The 25,739-nt window shown below is 44.7% G+C and overlaps 3 protein-coding genes and 1 non-coding gene across 6 annotated transcripts in view; 3 read left to right on the top strand and 1 right to left on the bottom strand.

Annotated features, from left to right (window-relative positions):
- UBAP2L (ubiquitin associated protein 2 like) overlaps positions 1 to 6,778 on the bottom strand; it is a 52,852-nt gene extending 46,074 nt beyond the window's left edge. The window contains exons 1-2 of the mRNA XM_023508331.1: positions 6,624 to 6,778; positions 1,991 to 2,120 (exon numbers count right to left, since the gene is read on the bottom strand). Coding sequence (XP_023364099.1) covers positions 1,991 to 2,080 — 90 coding nt within the window. The 5' untranslated portion in view covers positions 2,081 to 2,120; positions 6,624 to 6,778. The remainder of the gene's footprint in view (positions 1 to 1,990; positions 2,121 to 6,623) is intronic.
- A 149-nt stretch (positions 6,779 to 6,927) lies between these two features.
- CUNH1orf43 (chromosome unknown C1orf43 homolog) lies at positions 6,928 to 19,575 on the top strand. Of its 3 annotated transcripts, none has more exons than XM_003802275.3 (7): positions 6,928 to 7,314; positions 7,683 to 7,784; positions 13,217 to 13,334; positions 13,528 to 13,581; positions 14,481 to 14,647; positions 14,734 to 14,792; positions 18,659 to 19,575. In XM_003802275.3, the coding sequence occupies exons 1-7, from the start codon at positions 7,249 to 7,251 to the stop codon at positions 18,852 to 18,854; spliced, it is 762 nt and encodes a 253-aa protein (XP_003802323.1). In that variant the 5' UTR covers positions 6,928 to 7,248; the 3' UTR covers positions 18,855 to 19,575. The 3 variants fall into 3 exon arrangements, with proteins under 3 accessions (XP_003802323.1, XP_023364083.1, XP_023364084.1); XM_023508316.1 differs by having other exon boundaries at positions 7,028 to 7,237; XM_023508315.1 differs by lacking the exon at positions 7,683 to 7,784 and having other exon boundaries at positions 7,004 to 7,314.
- On the top strand, positions 16,323 to 16,486 carry LOC111722388. Its single transcript, XR_002771208.1, has one exon. It is a non-coding gene; the product is annotated as a U1 spliceosomal RNA (small nuclear RNA).
- A 274-nt stretch (positions 19,576 to 19,849) lies between the features above and the next one.
- Positions 19,850 to 25,310, top strand: CUNH1orf189 (chromosome unknown C1orf189 homolog). Its single transcript, XM_003802274.3, has 4 exons — positions 19,850 to 19,996; positions 20,606 to 20,646; positions 23,907 to 24,036; positions 24,882 to 25,310. The coding sequence occupies exons 1-4, from the start codon at positions 19,964 to 19,966 to the stop codon at positions 24,981 to 24,983; spliced, it is 306 nt and encodes a 101-aa protein (XP_003802322.1). The 5' UTR covers positions 19,850 to 19,963; the 3' UTR covers positions 24,984 to 25,310.
- Positions 25,311 to 25,739: the final 429 nt, after the last annotated feature.

Raw genomic sequence — 25,739 nt, 5'->3', positions numbered from 1 at the left:
CCCGCCACAATGCCTGGCTATTTTTTTTACTGCAGTTGTCATTGTTATTTAGCCAGCCAGGGCCAGATTTGAACCCACCAACCTCAGTGTATATGGCCAATGCCATAACCACTGTACTATGGGCATTGAGCCCATTTAAGGTGTTTAAATCAATAATAAATAAAGGCAAAAAAAACAGTGAAGCTGTTACTATTTCACTCTATACTTCAAAAAAAGCAGGAAATCCTTTACTAATGTTCATAGTTGAAGGGACTTTCAGGCATAGTATCTCATGCTCCAATATCCCTTCAACTCTGAGAGGCCAGGGGTAGGAGAGTGGATTGATTAAACTCAGGAGTATGAGGCTCAGGGCCTATGGCTCAAGAAGCTAAGACCTGAGTCCAGCGTAGGCCCACCAAACAACGATGACGGCTGCAAGCAAAAAATAGCCAGGCATTGTGGCAGGCGCCTGTAGTCCCAGCTAATTGGGAGGCTGAGGCAAGAGAATGGCTTAAGCCCAGGAGTTGGAGATTGCTATGAGCTGTGATGGCACAGCACTCTACCCAGGGCAACAGCTTGAGGCTCTGTCTCAAAAAAAAAAAAAAAAACAACTCAGGAGTTTGAGAACAGCCTGAGCAAGAGTTAGACCCCGTCTCTACTAAAAACAGAAAAACTCACTAGGAAGGCTGAAGCAAGAGGATCTTTTGAGCCTAACAGTTTAAGGGTGCTGTGTGCTATGATACCACAGCACTCTACCCAGGGTGATGGAGTCAGACTTTTGTCTTAAAAAACAGGGACTTCTGGCCTGGCACCCATAGCAGTGACTACGGTGCCAGCCACATACACTAAAGCTGGCAGGTTTGAGCCTGGCCTGGGCCAGCTAAACAACAGCTGAGTATTGTGGCGGACGCCTGTAGTTCCAGCTACTTGGGAGGCTGAATGAAGCAAGAGAATCGCTTAAGCCCAAGATCTAGAGGTTGCTGTGAGCTGTGATGCAATGGCACTCTACCCAGGGCGACAGCTTGAGACCCTGTCTATAAAAAAAAAAAAAAAAAAAGGCACTTTCATCTTAGAATCACAACACTACTTTCAAACATCTGTCCTTCATTCCCATTTATGTATTTACAAAGTCATGTAACTCTGTTCCTATTTCTACAATTACCAATGTCACCCTCTTATTCCTAGAGCTGAGAATACCACAGATTTAGTATGACCATAAACATCCTATCTTCTGAGTATCCAGTATATATTAGCAAGACTAGAGGAATTTTCCTAGCCCAATTATGTACTAATATTCTGCTAGAAATTCGTTTGGAAATAAAAGTGAAAGAAAAATGTACAAAGGAGAAGTTTTAGTCTTACAATTCAATTTATCAAACCGTAGTCAAACATCAATTCACTCATACTGGGTACCAACCAATACCAAACTGGTTAAGGGAAACAGATCACATCATAACCAAACTTAATTCCCAAGTTAATTTACTCCTTCAAGTTTAAAACTGAGCAAAACTCTAAAGTATCTCATTTAATTTTGAAGGAGCACAATGAAGATGCCAACTTCTCAGGGAAAAGGAAAAATCAGGTTAAGGCCTCAATGAGACCAGAGAGGAAGATAAAAAACATTGTCAGGGAAAAGTGCAAAAGATAAAATCTGGAAAGGGAAAGGCATCAAGACAAAGGTTGGCTGGAAATGTCAAAGTAAAAGATCTAGTAAATAAAAAATGCATTGTAAAACTGCTCAGATGAAAAGAAAGAAATGGCACCTTAAAGATACAAAACACAAGACCCATAATAAAGCACTAAGCCTCATAATGAAGTATTCAACAATAAAAAAGTACTTCGCATTACAGCATCTCAAAACAGTTATCAGGCCCTAAGTTAAAAAGAGGCATGGACTAGAAAACAGGAATAAAGAACCTAAACCAACAATCCAAAGCAATGAATGATGTTGCACTGCATGGAAACCAGTTATCAACCAGCTACACAGATCCACATCCCTCAGGTTCTTTACCTGTGGCCGCTGCTTGTGCTGTGTCTGGTTTTGGTTTTGAGGTTGTTCCCAGTTTCCCCGGGCTCGGTTAGTGCCCACCGATGTCATCATTTACAGTATATACAAATAACAGTATTTACAAGGTAGAATACTGAAAAATTAAAAAAAAAAAATTTAGAGTTAAAATGTGGGCAGAATCTGTTTTTAACATCTTTTACCAGTACCTTCACCACCACTTTCACTTCTTCAAAGAAACAAAAAGATTCACCTATTTCTGCAACATAATTAGTTGGATACATTCCTTAAGTAACTATGGCTGTTAATCCAATTTTGTATGGCAAAAAAAAAAAAAAAAAATGAATTTAAAAAACGGTAATACTTTTAAAAGAAATTACTGCAGGTCAGGCGTGGAGGCTTGCGCCTATAATCCTAGCACTCTGGGGAGGCCCAGGTGAGTGGATTGCCAGAGCTCACTAGTTGAGACCAGCATGAACAAGAAAATAGCCAGGCATTGCAGTGGGCGCCAGCCTGTAGTCCCAGCTATTCAGGAGGCTGGGGCAAGAGAATTGCTTGGGCCCAAGAGTTTGAGGTTGCTGTGAGCTATGATGCCATCGCACTCTACCAAGGGCAACAAAGTGAGACTCTGTCTCAAAAAAAAAAAAAAAGAAAAAAGAAATTACTGCAGTTTAGTTACTAGCCCCTATAAGCAGTCTTTAGGGCATTTATCTATCTTAATCACAGCCAGACAATGATAATCAAAAGTATATGTCAGTGAAAGTATCTGAAGTATCTTTGACAGAAGGAAAGGTAATCAGCAAAGCCTATAAACAAGTCTTCCTGGCTCGGTGCCTGTGGCTCAAGTGGCTAAGGTGCCAGACACATACACCTAAGGTGGTGGGTTTGAATCCAGCCCGGGCCTGCCAAACAACAATGATGGCTGCAACCAAAAAAATAGCCAGGCATTGTGGTGGGCGCCTGTGGTCCCAGCTTCTTGGGAGGTGGAGGCAGGAGACTTGTTTGAGCCCAGGAGTTGCAGGTTGCTGTGAGCTGTGATGCCACAGCACTCTACCCAGGGGGACAGCTTGAGGCTCTGTCTCAAAAAAAAAAGAAAACAAGTCTTCCAGGAAAATCAGTCTATACTCCAAAGAAATTCTTTAAAATACTGTATTCAAAAAATAAAATACTGCATTCAATCTACAAAAATAAAAACAAAAATTTTTAAAAAAACACAGCCTTACGTGCCTTACAATCATTTTATATAAATTGCATGCAACTTCCATTGCTTGGAAAAGTTCAAGCCTAGCCTCAAGTTTCATCTCTCTGCGTAAGATTTTTTTTTTTTAAACTTTATAGGGGACATAGTAGCCCCAGTGACTTTGTCCAGAATATCAGTTCCCTGAAAACAATTCCAAAACAATACTTTTATAGCTGCTCTTAATCTCCTAAGTCTCTCTAAGAAACCAGAATTACAATTACCCTCCACTACTCACCTTAATATACAGGGAATCCCAATTTGTCTCAAACCAAAAGCATCTAGCACAAAGTTTTAGCAATTAAACTTGAGGCATTAAAGCTGGCAAGATGACTTAGTTGAGTCTTTAAATAGACACAGAGCACACAGGGCTTTCCCAAAACCAGACCATAGTTTTTGTTTTAAGACTTCTAATAAAGATTCTACTGAATTCAAGTTCCCTTCATCATTTCAATCTCAGCTACTGCATTTAGTAAACAAAGAAGACATTAACCATATGATGGAGTGCTCAAAATAAGAGGTTACTTTGCATTGTTTTATTCCCTTCCAAAGAGGAAAAGTTTATACTTCCTGCTCGTTATTAATTATTGTTAATGAAACTTTATACAGGGTAAATTCTAGACTGCCCAAAAAACACTGCTGGATTTAAGGGAGAGATTGAAGAGGCGTCTAAAGAAATATTCAAGGATCAACTATTAGGGAAATGATTTTCACTTGACTTATTCCTTGGATCAGACAAAGCTGACTTCCCTGGGGATAAATTCTTCACCAAGTCTTTGTTTTGTGATGTGGTCATTAATTAAGAGCTGTATATTTTCAATCACAAAGAAAGATTTTTTAAGGTTATAAATGATCACCAAGATTTTTTTAAGGCAACTTCAGAAGGTAATTTTTAACCATTACCTCTTCCCCACACATACATGTACACCCATAGGCCTGTAAATATTTCAAGCTAGTACAGAATTATTTGCTACACAGTAGTCCATTTTCCCAGGCTAGCACTAGAGCCAAGTTTCAACATTTAATTTACAAAAAAACAACTGCCCTGGGTCCAAATCAACAAGAAGAAAAAAATCAAGTTTAACTAGAAGAAAACTACAGTATGTTTGTAAATTGGCTCTAAGATAACGTCTTTAACATGGAGTAGTCATTCCAACCCACCCCTGTAACTTACAAACGCTGCTTTCTATTCTACATGTGATATCAATTTGTGAGGATGCATTATACTGCACAAATAAACTGCAAGACTAACTATTATGTGACTGCACACCCACTGCCAGTCAGATATAAATATATGAAAGTTATCTTGAAAGACACATAATTAACCAGGAAAGGTTAAAAAAAAAAAAAAAAAAACTCCTGATCACTCTTGCTATTAACATTTCCCTCTTACAAATGCTTTGAAAAAATGTGACCAAGAAAATTTTACCACCTAGATCATAATAACTCTGAGCAACAGATCAAAAGTAAGTGATCTAGGATGGATCACTTGAGGGCACAGAATTAGTAGCCTTTTGTTAACAGAGACACACACCTGAGTTACCACAGTGGAGGTGGGAATCATTCTTATTTTCTTAGAAAATAAAAATATTTAAGAGAAGTGGGGTGAGAAATATTGGAGACCAAGGAAAAAGTGCAGGAATAAATATGAGTTTCAACACAAGAGTGCACTTGACTATTTTTTGAAAACCAGCTACTTAAAAAAATAGCCAGAGAAATTTTACTGAAAAAAATAAATAACAAGTATTTATTGAGTATCTACTATGTGTCCAATACTTCAGTAAATACAAAAACAATATGACTTAGTTGCTGCCCTCAGGGAGCTTACAATCTAATTTAAGAAACAATTCAGAAATTCTGAAGCTGGACTGGGTTGGATAAGGATTAAGCTACCTCTAACAGAGCAATTAATTTCCCTAGATGCTTTGTTGAAATGGCCCTAGCATTCTCTTTCCCACCACCCTGCGTCTCTAGTGAGAATACTTCCCAGTGAAGACACACTTAGCAAGCAAGGGCTTTAAAAATCAAAAACTAAACAGTACATTTTTAGGCCTTTGATTTCATGTGTCTGTAATAATTACCATTCACAAAGGAAACAGTCATTGGGATAGTCATCTTTAAAGACAACGGCATAGGATCTCAAAGCAGTTTTATCAACTGATACACAGAATGTTTTAATTCTCTAGTAAGGCTGATTATCACCGACCCCCATTACCTCCCACCATGTCACAACAGATATCCCCAGAGCAGATAAGGGGTGGTGAGTGGATAAGGAAAGGAGACGAAAAGGATTTCTCCATTTAATAATTGGGGAGAGTCAAAGGCAAAAAACGTTAACAATAACAACAAAAACGCCTGTTATTGGGGTACTTTTCTTTTCACTACATCCTACACCAGAGGTGGCTACATTTCAAGAATGGCGGAAAAGGAATTGTCTCCTGTTTGTGACAGCAGTTTGAAAACCAATTTAGGGTCTGTCCACAAAGTGAAGAAGGGTCTGAAGACATTTGGAATTCCTGTCCCATTATGAGAAGAGTGAACAAATACGCCAGGACTCTAGTGACGTTCCATAAGTGTAATACACCCCACGGGGGCCTCCAGGCTCAGCTTACCAAATAACATCATAATTGTTTGGGGGTACCCAAATTATAATATAAACAACAGGCAGATAAAGACAGCAGCAAAAACACATCTTAAGGGGTGGTGAGAAAGAAGGGAAGGTAATAAGAGAAGCTGACAAAAGAGACTGGAAACGGAGAGGGGACGCTAGCCCACGCGTGCAGAATGGGAGGCTCACCCCCCTCGGCGCCACAGCGGGAGCCCACAGGGCCCACCGCCTTACTACCTCCCACCCGAAACAGAAACAAATTAACGCTCCGCACTCCAAATTGGGGGCCACATGAGCAGTTTGGGGCAGCTCCACCCTGCTGCCCGCCCTCCTCCCGCCACCCCAAACCAGGCCGGATCCGGCTCGGAGGCGGCTCGCAAGGGCTGGAGAGAAGCCCGGCCCTCTCCCTGCCCACCCGCAGCGGCCGGGGTGGAGAGACCCTACCTCGGGCAGAGCCCAGGCCGCGCTCGCTCGCGCTCGCTCGCTCGCTCTCCCCCCTCAGGCTCTAGCCGCATGCCCCCCCCCCACGGCCGCCCCAAGCCCCGCCCCGGCCACGCTCCCAAATCGAGGCCCCGGCTCAGGCGCGGCCCACTAGGCCGCGAACTCAGCCATAAACAAAACCTCGGGCGGCCAACTCGAGGGGGGCGCCAAAGCTCGCTTAACTAGGAGGGGGGGTGTACAACGGGGGAACGCGGAGCGGAGGGGCCTACCGAGGGAGGGGACACGGCGGGGGCAGGGGGAAAGAAGGGAGGGTAAAAGGGAGATCGCGGATTTAAAGGGGCCGCGGACAATACCCGGCCCCGCCGCGCTGCCGCTGCCACCGCCGCCGCCGCCAACGCCGCTGCGCTCCCAACTTTACCTCAGTCTCCTCCACACTGACACCCCGGGCAGCGCCGCCCCTGTCACGTGATATAAGATTCCCTCCTCCCCACCCCCTCCCTCCTTTTCCATCTAGCGCTCGCTCTCGCGCCTTCCCCCTCCCACTTACCTTCCTGCGTCCCCCGGTACGTGACGTAAAAGGGACGCGCACGCAAGCGGGCGCGTGCCGCCTTGCCACGAGACACCTCTTTCCGGCTCCGCCAGTCCACCCGCCTCATCCACGACGGCCCCGCCTCCGCCACGTGACGCGCTGCGGCCGCCTCTTCCTCTTCCTGGCGTAGTTCCGCTTCTCCGCGCTCGCGGTTCTGAGGTGCCGGAACCCCCTTTGGTCACGTGCCGAGGGGGAAAGCGGGCAGGCGTCGTGCTCCTTTATTAGCTCCCGTGCGCCATGTTTTCAGGCCGGGTCTGTCTTAGTCTTCCCCTCTAAGGAAATGGCCCGGGAGCTCCAGGAAACCCAGGCGCCGTCGCTTCTGCGGAGCCCGGGCTGAGGAGGCAGGGCAGCGGGGTAAATCCGAGCGTTCTGCGCGAGGTAGGGAGGTTATGGCGTCCGGCAGTAACTGGCTGTCCGGGGTGAATGTCGTGCTGGTGATGGCCTACGGGAGCCTGGTGAGGAGACCCCCCCCACCCTGTTCCTGCTGTCGCATATGACCCAGTAGAGATCCTCCTCCTGAGCTGTTCCATGACTTCATTCTCCACCTACTCAGTGTTTTGGGGTTTTAATTCCCATCTTAGGCGTAGATGTGAACTTAACTCTCCGACCCTGCCCCGAGGAGAGCCCTCCCCCTGAATCCTGGGGTACAGACCCCAGGTCTCCCTGCTGCTGCTTCCCTGACCTGCACCTGTCTCGACCACCTTGCTTTGCCCCAAGTTTCACCCCAAACGCATCCCTGAAAGCCTCAATCTGAGGATTTGGAATGAAGGCATGCTTTTTTTTTTAATTTTTTAATTAAAGATTCTTTATATCTTTTGGACAGGTGTTTGTACTGCTATTTATTTTTGTGAAGAGGCAAATCATGCGCTTTGCAATGAAATCTAGAAGGGGACCTCATGTCCCTGTGGGACACAATGCCCCCAAGGTAGGTCGTTAGGGTACGAAATAAACCTAGTTTTTTGTCCGTATCATTTTAGGGACAAGAATGAGATTTTTTGTCTTTAGAAATGACTTTAATTTCCGTGAGGGACTGGGCGCTGAGGCCATAATCATAGCACTCTGGGAGGCCTAGGTGGGTGGATTACCTGAGCTCATGAGTTGGAGACAAGCCTGAACAAGAGCAAGACCTTATCTGTAAATAGCCAGGCATTGTGGCCACACTCTACCAAGGGCAACAAACTAAAATTCAATAACCTCCCCCCCTCCAAAAAAATAGGGTTGAGGTACAGTTATCCCCAGAACAATGAAAAGGTTGCCTTTGCAAAACTTTTGTCTTTTAATTTTTTTTTTTTTGAGACAGAGCCTCAAGCTGTCGCCCTTAGAGTGCCATGGCATCACAGCTCACAGTAACCTTCAACTCCTGGGCTCAAGCAATTCTGCCTCCGTTTCCCAAGTAGCTGGGACCACAGGTGCTATTTTTGGTTTACCTGCTAAAACATTTGGTTGCAGCCATGGTGGTTTGGTGGGCCCGGGCACCTGCCAGCTCAGGTACATGTAAGAGTCTTTTTTTTTTTTTTTTAGACAGATTCTCACCTCATCACCCTGGGTAAAGTGCTGTGTCATCACAGCTCACAGCAACCTCCAACTCCTGGGCTTAGGCAGTTCTCTTACCTCAGCCTCTGAGTAGCTGGGACTACAGGCACTCTCCATAACGCCTGCCCTATTTTTTGTTGCCTTTTGGCCAGAACCACGTTTGAACCTGCCACCCTCAGTATATGGGGCTGGTGCCACAGGCACCACCTTGTAAGAGTCTTTGTTATCTGATTCCACTGTTGTATCCATGCCCATGAAAAGGAAGCAACTTACCTTTGTCTATACTTTCTCATTAGATGATTGCCTTCCTTCCTGTTACAGGCTGGAGTGCAGTGGCATGATTATAGTTAACTGCAGCCCCAAACTCCTGGGCTCAAGCAATCCTCCAGCTTCAGCCTTCCAAGTAGCTGAGACTACAGATGTGATCCACTGTACCTTGCCCTTTCCTTAGCTTTAAGTGTCTACACATGAAATTGATTTCTACTTCAGACCTCCTTCTCAAGTTCATTCTTCTACATCCAACTGCCTGTTTGATATTTTCATTTAGCAGGCATGGTAAACTCTGGATACTCACCTGCCACCACCATTCTGCTGCTTCAGTCTTTCACTTTTTAGTAAATGATACATACTGCTATTACCAGCTTCCTTGCACTACCTATATGGCTTTCCCTTGACTCTTGGGATCTAGCTTTACTGGTTGAATTTCCCACCTTTGCTATTGGGACCTGGAATGGTCTCCCCTCAGATAGATAGCTCATCCATTCTTTAGATCTTAGCAGAAAGTTACGTTTTCACAAAAGTCAGCTTATTACCTATTTTAAAGTTGGTCTCTGGTCTCATGGTACCCTGATTTTTTTCTTCATTGTATTTACCATAATTTTACATTTATGTTTATCTGTGTGCTTATTGCAGGCCTCTTGGTGTCTTGTACCTGCAGTCCTAGCACTCTGGGAGTCCAAGGCAGGTAAATTGCTTGAGTTCAGGAGTTTGACACCAGCCTGAACAAGAACAAGACCCCTTCTCTACCAAAAATAAAATAGGCAGGGTGGCGCCTATGGCTCAGTGGGTAGGGCACTGGCCCCATATACTGAGGGTGGCAGGTTAGAACCCCACCCTGGCCAAACTGCAAAAGATAGCTAGGCCTTGTAGTGGGCGCCTATGGTCCCAGCTACTCAGGAGGCTGAGGCAAGAGAATCACCTAAGCCCAGGAGTTGGAGGTTGCTATGAGCTGTGATGTCACAGCACTCTTCTGAGGGCGATAAAAGGGACTCTTGTCTCTACAAAAAAAAAAAAAAAAAGTAGGCAAGGTAGTGAGCACCTGTAGTCCCACCTACTCAGGATGCTGAGGCAAGAGGATAGCTTGAGCCCAAGAGTTTGGGGTTGCTATGAGCTCTGAGACTTTGTTTACCTGCCCACTGCAGTGGCACCCTAGTCAAGGTGAAGACTCTGTCTCGGGGGGAAAAAAAAATTAGAAAGCTAGAACTAGTGTACTAGAGCAGTGTTCTTTCTTTAACTAGTGTTATTAACTTTTCCTTACGTGGAAACATTCAAGAAGGATCTCATGGCCTGAAACTTCAGAGGGGGACATAGGGTTCGTTTTTTTAGCACATTGTGAACCAATCAAAATTTCAGCTGTTTAAGGGCCCCCTGAGCTATATGAGATCAAGATTCCTTTTAAAAACTCATCTAAATTTTCACCTATTGCTAGTGGGTTAGTAAATTAGTACAACTGCTTTAGAGTGTAACTGGGCATTGTCTACTAAGAGTGTACATGTACTTAATCTGTGATCTTGCAGTTTGTTTCTTACCACAGAGAAGTTACTTTTTGTTCATGTATATCAGGAGACATATTTGGGGATATTCATAGCATCATTAATATTTAAGAGTAACTTCAGCTGGGTGAGGCAGCTCACACCTGTAATCCCAGTACGGTGGGAAACTTGAGGCCAGCCCAAGCAGTGTAATAAGACACACCCTCATCGCTACAAATTTTTGTTCTGTCTCACTCTTGTCGCCCTGGGTAGAGTGCCATGGCTCACAGCAACCTCAAACTTTTGGGTTTGAACAATCCACTTGCCTCAGCCTCCCAAATAGCTGGACTACAGGCCATACACCACTACACTTGGCTAGTTTTTTCTTTTTTTTTTTTTTTTGAGACAGAGCCTCAAGCTGTCCCCCTGGGCAGAGTGCCATGGCATTACAGCTCACAGCAACCTCCAACTCCTGGGCTCAAGCGAGTCTCCTGCCCCCACCTCCCAAGTAGCTGGGACCATAGGCGCCCGCCACAACGCCCGGCTATTTTTTGGTTGCAGCCGTCATTGTTGTTTGGCGGGTCCGGGCTGGGGATCCAAACCCACCACCTTAGGTGTACATGGCTGGCGCCTTAGCCAGTTGAGCTATAGGCGCCAAGCCAGTTTTTTCATTTTTAATAGAGATAGGGTCTCTTGCTCAGGCTGCTGTCAAATTCCTGAGCTCAAGCAGTTCACCTGTCTCTACCTCCAAGAGTGTTAGGATTACAGTTGGGAGCCACTATGCCTGGCCTTATATAAAGAATTTTTTTTAATTTAATCCATTGTCCAATTTTAAATGGGTATGTAGAATACTCTAAGGAATGAAAATAAAATGGAGATAAATATATGAAAACAGGATGGCGCCTGTAGCTCAAGCAGCTAAGGCGCCAGCCACATACACCAGAGCTGGCGGTTTTGAATCTGGCCTGGGCCTGCCAAACAATGACAGCTACAACCAAAAAATAGCTGGGCCTTGTGGCCAGCGCCTGTAGTCTCAGCTACCTGGGAGTCTGAGGCAAAAGAATCACTTAAGCCTAGGAGTTGGAGGTTGCTGTGAGCTATGATGCCACAGTACTCTACCCAGGGTGATAGCTTGAGGCTCTGTCTCAAAAAAATTATATATAAGAACAAATGAATCTTCAAAATATTTTTGAATGAGGTGACACCTGTGACTCAGTAGGGCGCTGGCCCCATATTCCAAGGGTGGAGGGTTCGAACCTGTCCCCGGCCAAACTGCAACAAAAAATAGCTGGGCATTATGGTGGGTGCCTGTAGTTCCAGCTTAGGAGAGTTGAGGCAAGAGAATTACCTAAGCTCAAGAGCTAGAGGTTGCTGTGAGCTGTGATGCCACTGCACCCTACTGAGGGTGACAAAATGAGACTGTCTCCAAAATGAAAAAAGTAAATTGCAAACATGAATGAATCTCAAAAACATCCTGGGTGGAAAAAGCCAGAAAGGCATTCACAAAAAAATATGTGCCATATGATTCCATTCCATTTGTATGAAATTCTATAACAGGCAAAGCTATAGAAGAGAGCACATCATGTTGCGTAGGACTGAGATAAGGAGATCACACACAAAGGCGTACAGGGAGAACATTTTGGGGTGATGGAAATATTTATTTTGATTGAGATAGTGGTCGAAAGGGTATATTTGTCAAAGCTATCTGTTTAAGAAACATTGCAGAATTCATATGGTATTTTTCCATTTGCATAAAGTTCAAAATCAGGAAAAGCTAAACTTGTTTAGGGTGATGTGATAAAACAATAAAGAGTAAAAGGACTATTGGCAAGTTTAGCTTTTGAATAGGGGGCATTCAGTAGAGATGAGGCACACAGGACTTCAAAGGTATTGGAATACACAATTTCGTAAACTAGACATTGAACTCAGATGTTCATCTTAATGATATTTATAATTGTTTTAAATGTACATACATATTGTCTGTCTAATGTGTGTGATATATTTCACAGTAGAAGTTTCTAAAAAGTTACAACAAAATTATTTCTGTGGGCTGGCCATGAAACTGATAATAGTGGTTGCTTCTGGATAAGTGAGTATCTTTTTAAACTTTATACCACCTGTCCTTAAACTGCGGCCCGGCCTGCCGAGGACATTTATCTGGCCCACCGGGTGTTTTTGCCACCGCTGCCTGTCCTGCTTAGCAGCCAACTCGTCCCAGGACCTGCCAGTGAACCAGCCCCCTATTCAAAAAGTCTGAGGACCCCCTGCTTTATACCATGGATGTGAATTACCTGGGTTTTTTTTTTTTCGGTAGAGACAGAATTTCACTTTATTGCCCATGGTTAGAGTACTGTGGTGTCACACAGCTCATAGCAACCTCCGACTCATGTGCTTAGGCGATTCTCTTGCCTCAGCCTCCCCTGTAATTGGGACTACAGGCACCCACCACAACACCTAGCTATTTTTTTGTTGCAGTTTGGCTGGGGCCAGGTTTGAACCCATCACCCTTGGTATATGGGGCAGGCACCTGTGGGTCAAAGGAGTGGGGCGCCAGCCCCATGTACTGGAGGTGGTGGGTTCAAACCCAGCCCCAACCAAAACTGCAAAAAAAAAAAAAAAAGTTAAATACACTTTAATTTTTTTAATTAGCCTTTGGAAGTGTTATAGTGGTAAAGTCTCCAAACTATTAAAGACTGAATACAGGCCTCCTTACAGAATTCTAGAATAGATTATGAATTCAGTTGGTGTCCATTTTTTTCCAACTCATGAAGTTCTTTGTATCACCTAACCAAGCTTCTGCTAAGTCCAGTTTAAAATCAAATAATATTCACACTATAGAGCTTCAAGGAATTCTGGCAAGTTAAAAGATCTAGCTGAGAGTTGCATAGGTTATTAGAGAACCCAGTCCCATTTTTTCCTGAATTCTTATGTCTTAATCTGGCAGTTTTATTACCTACAAGGACATTTTCTGGTGCTTATATTGTTTTGTTTGCTTATCATGCCCCATTTTCCAGAGTGGTAAGGAGCAGAGTGCAGGATAAGTGATTGTATATTGTTTTCTCTCTGTGAATAGGACTTGAAAGAGGAGATTGATATTCGACTGTCCAGGGTTCAGGATATCAAGTATGAACCCCAACTCCTTGGAAGTGATGATGCTAGGCTGCTGCAACTGGAGACCCAGGGAAATCAAAGTATGTGGCAGCGTCTTATAGGACACTTCAGTGAGAAGTTTCAGGAGTTCAGAATTCCTTTTGCAGCTTCTGACACAGCCTCAGTTATTCCTATCACTGGATAGATGCCAGATGCAGGGAGGCAGTTTATTAGCTTATTGGAGTTTGGGGATTATTTGAGGGTTATGCCTGATACCAGTCTTTTTCTCAACAGATTGCTACAACTATCTATACAGGATGAAAGCTCTGGATGCCATTCGTGCCTCTGGTAAGGACTGCCTGACAGGGTCCACTCTAGGATGCTGAAAGCCCACCAGGGGAATAGTGATGACCCACTTTACATGTTACGATTTGTCCTTTCTGCACATCCTTGGCTGGTAGGAATTTCCTAAAGTTTTGAGAGTACTGTTGCTTTGCCAAAAAAATCAGGTAAGCAGGTTATTCTCCAAAGAGTCTGGGTGGTTTTTTTTTGAGACAGGAGCCTCAAGCTGTCCCCCTGGGTAGAGTGCCGTGGCATCTCAGCTCATAGCAACCTCCCACTCCTGGGCTCAAGCGAGTCTCCTGCCTCAGCCTCCCAAGTAGCTGGGACCACAGGCACCCGCCACGATGCCCGGTTATTTTTTTTTTTTTTTTTTGGTTGCAGCCGTCGTCGTTTGGTGGGCTGGGGCTGGATTCGAACCCACCACCTTGGGTGTACGTGGCTTGGCACCCCAGCCACTTGAGCCACAGGCACCAAGCCAGTGTTTTGTTTTTTAGGTTCTTCTTTTGAAGCCTTTAGTTTGATGAATTTGATGGTGGTAATTTGCCTGTTTTCCACAAATAACAGGTGACATCTTTTTTCACTAAGCACAAGATAGATGGTTCTTGAATTTTTTCCATCCTATGACCACTTGTCATATATGCACTATCTTTACTAAAACATTGTTTATATCTTCAGAATTGGTTCAGTAGGGTGGTAAAAAGTATGACACAATCATGTCTCACTAGCACAGCTTAAAGTTGTATTGCCACCACCAAATGATCTCTAAGGCACAGCCCTACTTTTCATCTTAATTCTATCAGAATCCCCTCTGACTCAAACCACTTTTCTAAATTTGGGAAATTAACTAGAAAGACTAAACAATGGAAGAAGGGTTATAATTGTACTACCATGTATTCTTTCCTCAGAGATCCCATTTCATGCTGATGGCCGGCATCCTTGTTCCTTAATGGGCAAGAACTTCTGCTCCTACCTGCTAGATCTGCGAAACACTAGTACTCCCTTCAAGGGTGTGCGCAAAGCCCTCATTGATACCCTGCTAGATGGCTATGAAACAGCCCGCTATGGGACAGGGGTAAGCTGGGTGGCCAGTTTTTACATCATAGAGCTAAAGGATGCTCCAGACTGAGAGATCTTTACGTTTCCTTTCTCTTTCCTAAGGTCTTTGGTCAGAATGAATACCTGCGCTATCAGGAGGCCCTGAGTGAGCTGGCCACTGTGTGAGTTTGGAGGGGAACATGTCAAAGGAGGCTGGTTAGCGAGTACAGTGGTGCTGTGCTATCCCCCAGTAGAGAGATCTTCATAAAGCAATGTGAGCAAAAGCCATGACACCATAGGAGTTGATGGGTTTGGCCAGGCGCTGTGGCTCACACCTATAATCCCACCACTCTGGGAGGCCAAAATGCATGAATTGCTTGAGCTTAAGACTTCAAGACCACCCTAAGCAAGGGTGAGACCCTGTCACTACTAAAAATATAAAAACTAGCCCAGGTGCCTATAGCCCCAGCTACTCGGAAAGCTGAGGCAGGAGAATCACTTAAGCCCAGGTGTTTGAGGTTGTTGTGAGCTAGGCTAAGGGCACAGCACTTTAGCCTGGGCAACAGAGTGAGACTGTCTCAAAAAAAAAAAGTTGTCACCTTCTAAACCAGTGTTTTTCAACTTTTTAAAACTCTCACAGCAGGCTTAAACCTGTAGTTAAATGTCCATGGCACATTTAAATTGTGTTGATCTGGAAAAAAAAAAAAAAAAAGATACATGTACTGTGCTGGCTGGGGCCGGGCTTGAACCTGCCACCCCCAGTATATGGGGCTGGCACCCTAATCCTTGAGCCACAGGCGCCACCCTGTGCTTTGAACTTCTTTTAAAAGTAATTTAGTGATCTTTAAAAATTTTCACGGCAGGCTTGGGGCCTGTGGCTCAAGTGGCTAAGGCACCAGCCACATACACCTAACCTGGCAGGTTTGAATCCAGCTCAGGCCCACCAAACAACAATGACGGCTGCAACCAAAAAAGAACCGGGCGTTGTGGTGGGCACCTGTAGTCCCAGCTACTTGAGAGGCAGAGGCAGGAGACTCACTTGAGCCCAGGAGTTGGAGGTTGCTGTAAGCTGAGATGCCACGGCACTCTACCCAGGGTGACAGCTTGAGGTTCTGTCTCAAAAAAAATTTTCATGGCATATACCTAGGATTCTTTCATGTGTGCCAAGGCTCACTGGTTGAAAATCCCTGTTGTAACCTATTAGAACTGCCTCTTGTTCACATTAGGAAGTAGGTACTATTATACAAGTTTCTTTTTGTTTGTTTTTTTGAGACAGTCTTACTTTGTTGTCCTCGGTAGAGTGCTGTGGCATCACAGCTCACAGCAACCTCAAACTCTTTGGTTTAAGCTCTTGCCTCAGCCTCCCTTGTAGCTAGGACTACAGACACCTACCACAATGCCTGACTATATTACACAAGTTAATGAGAGAAGCTTCTGGTTCGGCACCTGTAGCTCAGTGGTTAGGGTGCCAGCTATACACACCTGAGTTGGTGGGTTTGAACCTGGCTTAAGCCTGCTAAACAACAATTGACAACTACAACAAAAAAATGGCTGGGTGTTGTGGCGGGCACCTGTAGTCCCAGCTACTGGGGAGGCTGAGGCAAGAGAATCACTTAAGCCCAAAGAGTTAAAGGTTGCTGTGGGCTGTGATACCACAGCACTCTACTGAAGGCGACTTTAGTGAGACTCTGTCTCAAAAAAAAAAAAACTTTATACTTACCTGGCAGGGGAGATACCATGATCATGAAGGTGGTTTTCCCAGGGCAAGGCTTATCCATTACACTCTGGATGTTCTGACCCCTGCAATTTCCCCAAATGTGGGAAACTCGACTGCATAATTTGTGGTAGTGGGAGACTGCGTTCACACTTTCCCCTATTTTTTTTTTTTTAAGCTTCATCTTTTATGTGGATTTTTTGGTTTTTGGTTTTTGGAGGTAGGGAGTCTCACTGTTAACCCACACTGGAGTGCAGTGGTACAGTCCAATCATAGTTCACTGTAACATCAAACTCCTAGGTTCAAGTGATCCTTCTTGCCTCAGACTCCCAATTAGCTAGGACTGCAGGCATATGCTACCAACCCCAGCTAATTTTTCTAAGTTTTGTAGAGATAGGCACTCACTTTGTTTCCCAGACTGGTCTCAAACTCCTGGCCTCAAGCTGTCCCCTGCTTTGGGATCACTCCAGGGATCAGCTGTCGAGCATTTATTTTTTTTTTTTTTCAGATTAATATGAGGATACCAACAGGTTACATTGTTTGCATTTGTTACACAGAGTCCCTGTTGTACTTGTCTCCCACACCGAGGTGTGCCATACATTCTTACATTGTGCCCATTAGGTGAGAGCACACCAATCCCCCTCTCTCCTCCCCAAGTATTTATAGGAGAGGAATCATGGCTTTTGTTTGGCAGTGTTACACATGTATTAAATATAGTTTTGTTATTTTATATAAATGGTAAAATTAAAGTTCTTGGTAAAAAAGGGGACGCCATTCTAGACTAAAAAATTAGTTGTCAGCCATAAAAAGAATACTTCTGTTTTCTACTGTGTTGAACATGACTCTTCCTCAAGAGGTAAGGGGTATTATCTATCCTGACATCTCTCCATAGAAATTAGCTGCCTTGTTCTTTCTTTGTTGTTGTTTGAGACAGCATCTCACTTTGTCGCCCTTGGTAGAGTACTGTGGTGTCGCAGCTCACAGCAACCCTAAACTCCTGGGCTCAAGTGATGCTCTTGCCTCAGTCTCCCAAGTAGCTGGGACTACAGGTGTCTGCCACAATGCCTGGCTATTTTTAGAGATAGTCTTGCTCTTGCTCAGGCTGGTCTTGTACCTGTGAGTTAAGGCAATCCGCTGCCTCAGCCTCCCAGAACACTGGGATTACAGGCATGAGCCATCTTGCCCACCCTAGCTACCTTGTTCTTAAAGACAAGAAGTCCTCGTAAAAACTGCTTAGAACAGTAATGAAAATGTAGAGTGGCTAGAAAAGGATATTGGGGCTGGACATTGGCATGAAGCCAGTTTGAAATTCTATCTCTTTGAAAGACAGATATTAATCGGGCAGCGCCTATGGCTCAGCAAGTAGGGCACTAGCCCCATATACCAAGGATGATGGGTTTAAACCCAGCCCCAGCCAGTTTTCTGACCTGCAACACAGGTCCATTGCCTTGTGCAGGGATGCTGGGTAGTTAAATGTTGGGAGAGCACCGAGTGCTTACATATAGCAAGTACCCAATAGCTCCTCCTCTTTTTTTTTTTTTTTTTTTTTTACACAGCATCTCACTATGTTGCCCTCCGTAGAGTGCTGTGACATCACAACTCACAGCAGCCTCCAACTCTCGGGCTTACGTGATTCTTTCCTCAGCCTCCCAAGTAGCTGGGACTACAGGCACCTGCCATAAGGCCTAGCTATTTTTTTGTTGGAATTGTCATTGTTGTTTGGCAGCTCCAGTATCTGTGGCTGGCGCCTTAGCTGCTGAGCTATAGGTACCGAGCCGTCCTTGTCAATTTTTTACTGTGTTTACTGCATGTACACATTGGGTGAATCAGGCAAAGATAAAATTTTTCTTTACGCTTAGTGAGATAAAGAAAAGCTTAAGCCAGAGTTCTAAGTGGGAAATTGGTTTCTCAGTTATTTCTTCTCTTTTTTTTTGTAGAGACAGAGTATCACTTTATCACCCTCAGTAGAGTGCTATGGCATCACAGCTTACAGCAACCTCCAGCTCTTGGGCTTAGGCAATTCTCTTGCCTCAGCTTCCTGAGTAGCTGGGACTACGGGTGCCCACCACAACGCCTGGCTATTTTTTTGTTGTAGTTTGGCCAGGGCCAGGTTTGAATCCACCAACCTCAGTATATGGGGCTGATACCGTACCCACTGAGCCACAGGTGCCGCCCTCTATTACTAAGGTACCAGATGGGATTTTAGTAACTAGTTTATAAGAGAGGACAAAGACCATTATGGCTACCATTGTATTTATGGGATAGGATAAGCCCTGAATTATTTTCTTTCATTAGTCCTCATTCTATCTATGACCTCCCTTCTGTATTCTTCAGGGTCAAAGCACGAATTGGGAGCTCTCAGCGACAACACCAATCAGCAGCCAAAGACCTAACTCAGTCCCCTGAAGTCTCCCCAACAACCATCCAGGTGACATACCTCCCCTCCAGTCAGAAGAGTAAACGTGCTAAACACTTCCTCGAATTGAAGAGCTTTAAGGATAACTATAACACCTTGGAAAGTACTTTGTGATGGAACTGAAGGACTCTCACTGCAGACTGAACCAGACAGCTGCAGTATGCCAGACAGGCTACTTGCTGGGAGCCCTCAGGACATCTGGCTCAGCAGACCCAAACTATGTCAGCTGAGGTTCCCATTGTGTCCAGAGTTCTTAGACCTTTTGCCTAGACAGTCATTCCCAATTCCATACAGGCATTTTCAGAACACTAGCTAAGACTTTATTTTTCTCCAATAGCATTTTTTTAAAGATTTGAATTCAAATGTTATTCTCCGTGTTTCTGTCTAAACCTCCTTAAAAATCCTCACTAGGTTTTAGCCATAGTTCCATACCCTGTGTCAGGCTTTTGAATCCCATAAGTGACAATTGGAGAAGGATGCTTTCTCTGTCTACCCCTTCATACATGGTTAAATGGAAACTGTTTGAGTGTTAGGGCACCTCAGGTTTGATTGGTGGAAAAGGCAGACAGAAACTGGCGGGGATATGGGGTGGTATGTGGCAATAGTTTAACCCTGGTGCTCCACTTAAACCAAGATGTGTTGAAACATGAACACAGCTTTGCTAACATGCAAGGGTCTGTCCTTCTACTTTCATGCCCATGCCATGTCATACATAAAAGGGAATATTCAGGCACCTGGTGCCAGGCTTTGAGACAATGGGAAGGAATGGTGTACCCAAACCAATGCAACAATGGTCTGACTTTAAAATTAATAAAATGAACTATTAAAAAGTAAAGCATATGATTGATTCGTTTACAGTTATCTTTTAATCAAGCAGGCAGATGACCTCTGCACATTTCTAACAGGGTGGGGCATGAAGATTTCCCTCCAGAGAGTTAATGGAGCTGTATGCATACTCTGGACATAGGACTATGCAGATACTTTTGGGACCCCACCAGAAGAAATTCCAAAATGGGGACTAACCTTTGCTCATAGAATTACAGAAGGCTGCAAAACTAGGATTCTCTGGGTCTCCAGGGCAACAGGCCAGGTGACCAATCAACCCATAGGTCATTGTGGGAAATGTAAATGTTGCTATAACTACTAAAACCTTGGTGACTGATCTAAACAGAAGGGAGAGCCTACCCAGTCTCCTGAGACCATATCAAGCAAGTCTGTAGATAATGTCTGTGGAAAAGATGACAAAAGTAGAAGAGGTATGCAGAACTGGAAGGCAGGGTTGGGTGGAGGAGTGTCCCTTGATGAGGTTTCCAGATCAATTTACTGGGAAAGGCTTTTGATCTAATAAGAATATACTGTAGTTAGTAACAGGAGTGGGAGACTGGCACATAGTAGGTATTCAAATATATATTTCATCCCAACTGCGTGTTTTCTTTGATCCTTTTTTTTTTTTTTTTTTTTTTTGAGACAGTCTCAAGCCATTGCCCTGGATAGAGTGTCATGGCATCACAGGTCACAGCAACCTCCAACTCCCGGCTTAAGCGATTCTCTTCCCTCAGCCTCCCAAGTGGCTGGAACTACAGGTGCCCGCCTTAGCACTGGGCTATTTTTTGGTTGGAGTTGTCTGTTGCTTAGTAGACCTGGGCCAGGTTCGAACCCACCACCCTAGGTGTATATGGCCAGCGCCCTTGCCAACTGAGCTACAGGTGCCACCCTTTGATCCATTCTTGAGCTTTCTTCTCTCCACCTACCCTGGAAAAATGGCTGCTTCTCTGAAAAGAGGACTCAGTGTCTCTCCCTAGAATTAGGAGACGGGTGAGTTACTGGAGATGAAGGCAGATCAACAGAACTCCCTTTTTTTGCAGAATTTTCAAAGGGCCACAAGACTTAAGAGGATGGTCAACAGGTAATCTCTGCTTCTTGCCTCTCCTTTCATCTTGAGCTTGACTTTCCTATTTCCTTGTCCTCCCAGAGCAACTTCCCAACTCTGCTTTGTATTATTAGGGGCTCACCAAGAAGGAAAACGTAGGGGTTAAAGAGCAGTCTTGTGCCAGATGTGGTGGCTCCCACCTGGAATCCCAGTACTCTGGCCAAGATGGGGAGATCACCTGAGAACACAGGTTCGAGACCAGCCTGAGCCAGAGTGAGACTGCATCTCTAAAAATAGCTGGGCACTGTAGCAGGCACCTGTAGTCCCAGCTACTTGGGAGGCTGAGTCAAGAGAATCGCTTGAACCCGAGAGTTTCAGGTTCCTGTGAGCTGTGACACCACATCATTCTACTGAGGGCTACAAGTAAGACTGTAGCAAAAAAAGAAGAAAAAAGCAGTCTTGTCCTTGAAGCAAGGAGAGGTGAACCTCTGAATGCCCACTAGGTTGGGCAGTGTAGACTGTATGGTTTATTGCGTCCCATTTCCCATTCACTGAAGGAAAAATGAGAGCAAGCTTTTGCTGTTTTTTAAGAATTCAAGTATTTGTTGCCTGGCTTGGTACTAATCTTGTACATATTGCAGTATTGGCTGAATGAATGAATAAATGAGATGCCTTAAAAGGTTAGGATGCATATGTGTTTTACCAGTGAGCTTTTTAAAACATTAATACCCAAGTCTTAACATAGGAGATTCCAATTAAAATAGTCTGGGATGCATAAGAGAAGCCTATTTCACAGGTTTTTGTACTCAAAGCTAGCAAGGGTGTGAAAAAACAAGCATATAATTTTAGTAGTCTAGGTTAATGCAGTCATTTTTACAAAGGCAGTTTGATGAAACTATCAAAATGTAAATGCACACATCCTTTGAACTCTACTTCTAGACATTTACCTTGCATATACAAGTGTATACTTGCACACTAGAGAGTATACAAGAATGTTCTTGATAGCATTTTTATTTTTGAGACAAAGTCTCTCTCTGTTGCCCAGGCTAGAGTGCCCTGGCCTCAGCCTACCTCACAGCAACTTCAAACTCTTGGGTTCAAGAGAGCCTCCAGCCTCAGCCTCCCAAGTAACTGGGACTACAGGCAACCACCATGACACCCAGCTAATTTTTCTATTTTTAGGAGAGATGGGGTCTCACTCTTGCTTAGGCTAGTCTCGAACTTGTGAGCTCAAGGGATTCTCCCACCACAGCCTCCCCAAGTGCTAGGACTACAGGCATGAGCCACCGCGCCCAGTTTTAGCTTTTTTACTTTTATAAAAATGCCTTCATGGCTGGGCAAGATGGCTGACACCTGTAATCATAGCACTGGGGGAGGCTGAGGCAGAAGGATCCCTTGAGCTCACGAGTTCAAGACCAGTCTGAGCAACAGTGAGACCCTATCTCTTCAAAAATAGCCAGGTGTTGTGGTGGTTGCCTGTAGTCTCAGCTACTTGGGACACTGAGGCTGGAGGATCTCTGAACCCAAGAGTTTGAGGTTGCTGTGAACTAGGCTGAGGCCAGGGCACTCTAGCCTGGGCAGCAGACTGAGACTCTGTCTCAAAAAAAAAAAAAAAAAAAAAGTAAAAAAGCTAGAAAACCGGAGCAGTGCCTGTGGCTCAAAGTGGTAGGGCGCTGGCCCCATATGCTGGAGGTAGCGGGTTCAAACCCAGCCCTGGCCAAAAAACTGAAAAAAAAAGCTAGAAAACCTATCTGGTTAAATTATTCAAAAATACTATTCAGCCTCTTACACCAAATGAAGAAAATCTGTATGTGCTAACGTGAAAAGTCCAAATTGGTAAGTAACGCTTCTTATGTAAATGTATGATCTCATGTTTAAGAAAAAGTAGATATACTTGCTAGTAAATGATAGAAAAATTTTCTGGAAGGTTGCACAGGAAACAGCTAACTTTGTTAAGAAGGACTGGGGCAGAGTAGAGCTTTTACTTTTCATTTAATATATTCTCTGTGGGTTAAATTTTCTTAATCATGTGAAAAAAATAAGGCTGGGCAAGGTGGCTCACACCTGTAATCCTAGCACTCTAGGAGGCTGAGGCAGATGGATTGCCTGAGCTCAGGAGTTGGAGACAAGCTTGAGCAAGAGTGAGACCCTGTCTCTAAAAATAGCCAGGTGCAGTGGCTCACTCCTATAATCCCAGCACTCTGGGAGACTAAGCTCACAGGTTCAAGACCAGCCTAAGCCAGAGCAAGACCCTGTCTCTAAAAATAGCTGTGTGTGATGGCGGGCACTTGTAGTCCCAGCTATTTGGGAGGCTGAGGCAAGAGAATCGCTTGAGCCCAAGAGTTTGAGGTTGCTGTGAGCTATAATGCCATTGCACTCTACCATGGGTGACAAAGTACTAAGGGGAACAAAGTGAGACTCTGTCTCAAGAATAAAAAAATAGGGCGGTGCCTGTGGTTCAGTGGGTAGGGCGCCAGCCCCATATACCGAGGTTGGTAGGTTCAAACCCGGCCCCAGCCAAACTGCAACAAAAAAATAGCCGGGCGTTGTGGCAGGTGCCTGTAGTCCCAGGGAACTCAGGAGGCTGAGGCAAGACAATCACCTAAGCCCAGGAGTGAGAGGTTACTGTGAGCTGTGACACCACTGCACTCTACCGAGGGTGATAAAGTAAGACTCTGTCTCTAGGGCAGCACTTGTGGCTCAGTGAGTAGGGTGCCAGTCCCATAAATTGAGGGTGGCGGGTTCAAACCCGGCCCCAGCCAAACGGCAACAAAAAATAGCCAGGCATTGTGACGGGCGCCTGTTGTCCCAGCTATTCAGGAGGCTGAGTAGAGAGAATCACCTAAACCCAAGAGCTGGAGGTTGCTGTGAGCTGTGACATCAGCGCACTCTACCGAGGGTGACAAAGTGAAACTCTGTCTCTAAAAAAAAAAAGACTCTGTCTCTAAAAAGTATAAAACTTAAAGATTCCAGTGTCCAGCAATCGTTGAAAATCATTGGTATAATGTAAGAAACATTATTCTTAGATTAGATTTGAGAACCAGGTGTGCCACTAAGTCACCTTGGGCAACTGACAAATTTCCCTGACTGTATTATGTAAAAATTCATGCCTCTGCTACATGATTATTATAATGATTAAATGGCATAACATAAATAGTACGTTCTAAATTACCCTTACTGGAACTTCTGACATTGGTACAGAGATTCTGGGTGAAGAAGCAGCCCCACTCACAGGGTTTTTGTCTCCACTCCTCCCTCTAACCCATTCAATCTTCACCTCTATATACCTGAGGCAGGTGGCAAAATTCACATACTCACTGTCTGTGGCAAATGACATTGAACCAGAGGAGAAACCCATATGCCACACTAAGAATGCAGGAGACCATGGCACAGGAGTCAACACAGGCCAACAAGCAGCTGCTGGTGGTGAGTTCTATTCATTACTGCCCTGTGCCTTTGCCCACTTGAGATTTCCAAGCCTCTGGTCTCTGTCATTACTTACCCATCTCATTTGCCTCTGGGATTTTCACAGCAGAACAACTCTAACTTCAAACACCAAAGCTCTTTTTCATTAAATGATTCTTTACATCCAGCTTGCAGGTGGCACATTTTAATTTTATTTTTTAATTTCTTTTTTTTTTTTTTTTTACTTCTTCCTCCTGTAGTGTTCTCTTGCCCCACATGTAGCTGGGATTACAAGGTCTAGCTGTTTTCTTGTTGTTGCTGTAGAGACGAGGTCTCACTCTGGCTCACTCTGCCTCACGCTGGTCTCGAACTCAGCTGAGCTCAGGCGATCCACCCACCTCAGCCTCCCACAGCGCTGGGACAACAGGCGTGAGCCACCACACCTGGCCAGGTGGCACATTTTAAAGTTCCAAAGTCTTTTCTAGTCCCCACTCTTTTCATCTTAGTTGAGATTCAAAACTCCCTCTGGATGCTCAGCACCTGCCTCTCAGTAGCTCTCTCTCCCTGGGGTGCCCGATTGCTGTCATATAGCCAACCATCTTTGTGCCCCCAGTATGTAGCAGAGTTCCTGGTTCATAATTAGTTCTCAGCAAATATTTGCTGAACGTACAGCTTCACCCATAGAGAAAAAATTTGGATAGGCTTCTCCTCCACTGGTTCAGTCTCTTTGCTTCTGCCTAACTTTATGTCACAGTTACGTCCAGGTCCAAGAGAACAGGCATGATACAGAAGCAACCATGGAGAGAGAAGGAGAAAAGGTGGTCAAGACAGGGCAAACACCACACTTTATTCTGCCCTCCCACCAGGTCCGTCAAGCTGCCATGCACCAGCTGTTGGAAAAGGAGCACCAGCAGTACCAGCAGGAACTAAATCAGATGGGCAAAGCTTTTTATGTGGAGAGACTGTGACGCATCTGAAACGCTGTTCTTCCATTCTCATCACACCTGCCAAAATAGCCTTCTTGAGCCTTTACCACCTTGAACTTCCTCCCAAAACATTCCTGAACCTAGTGACCTGCCTAGAATTTAAGAAAACGTTGCACTCTCACCTCTTCACTCTCCTGTCAATTCTCTGCCACTCTTTGGAAAACAATCTATCAAATAATGGTTAAAAACAAGAGGGACACCTTGTGGCCGGAGCAGGATATGCAGGGTTGATGTAAGAGGGAGGGAAGGGATGGGAGATTTGAGAACCCCACCTCCATTTAACAAATAAAGCTAGCTCTTAAAAGTTCACACTTAGGTTATTCTCTCAGCTCTTAACTCTTGATTTGTTTCAAAAGTTCTTACTTCTCAGCTACTTCCTGGATGTTGCTCGCCACCTCCCTGATCTCACTTTCACTGATCTTCTTTGTAAACTTGGACAAACTGCTCTGACTGTGGCTGTTCATCTCCAGGCACTATGGCGCCTCAGTGTCAGGAAGTCTGCATTTTGGGTTTTGAGTAAGCCAGTTATTGTGAAATTTGGGGCAAGTCTCTTTCCCAAGGACCTGAATTCTCGCCTTCCAGAGAGTTCCATACTCAAATGCCTCCAGGAATCAGGCAGGTAATGTGGCAGGTGTAAGGAAATAAAGAACACATCCAGGCACGGCGCCTATAGCTCAACCGGCTAAGGCGCCAGCCATGTACACCTAAGGTGGCGGGTTCGAATCCCCAGCCCGGACC

This window comes from Otolemur garnettii, unplaced genomic scaffold, assembly GCF_000181295.1.
Source record: "Otolemur garnettii isolate 467f Iridium unplaced genomic scaffold, OtoGar3 scaffold00244, whole genome shotgun sequence".
Classification (NCBI taxonomy): Eukaryota; Metazoa; Chordata; class Mammalia; order Primates; family Galagidae; genus Otolemur; species Otolemur garnettii.
Note: the sequence above shows the minus strand (reverse complement) of the source record. Positions and strands in the feature narration are given on the sequence as shown.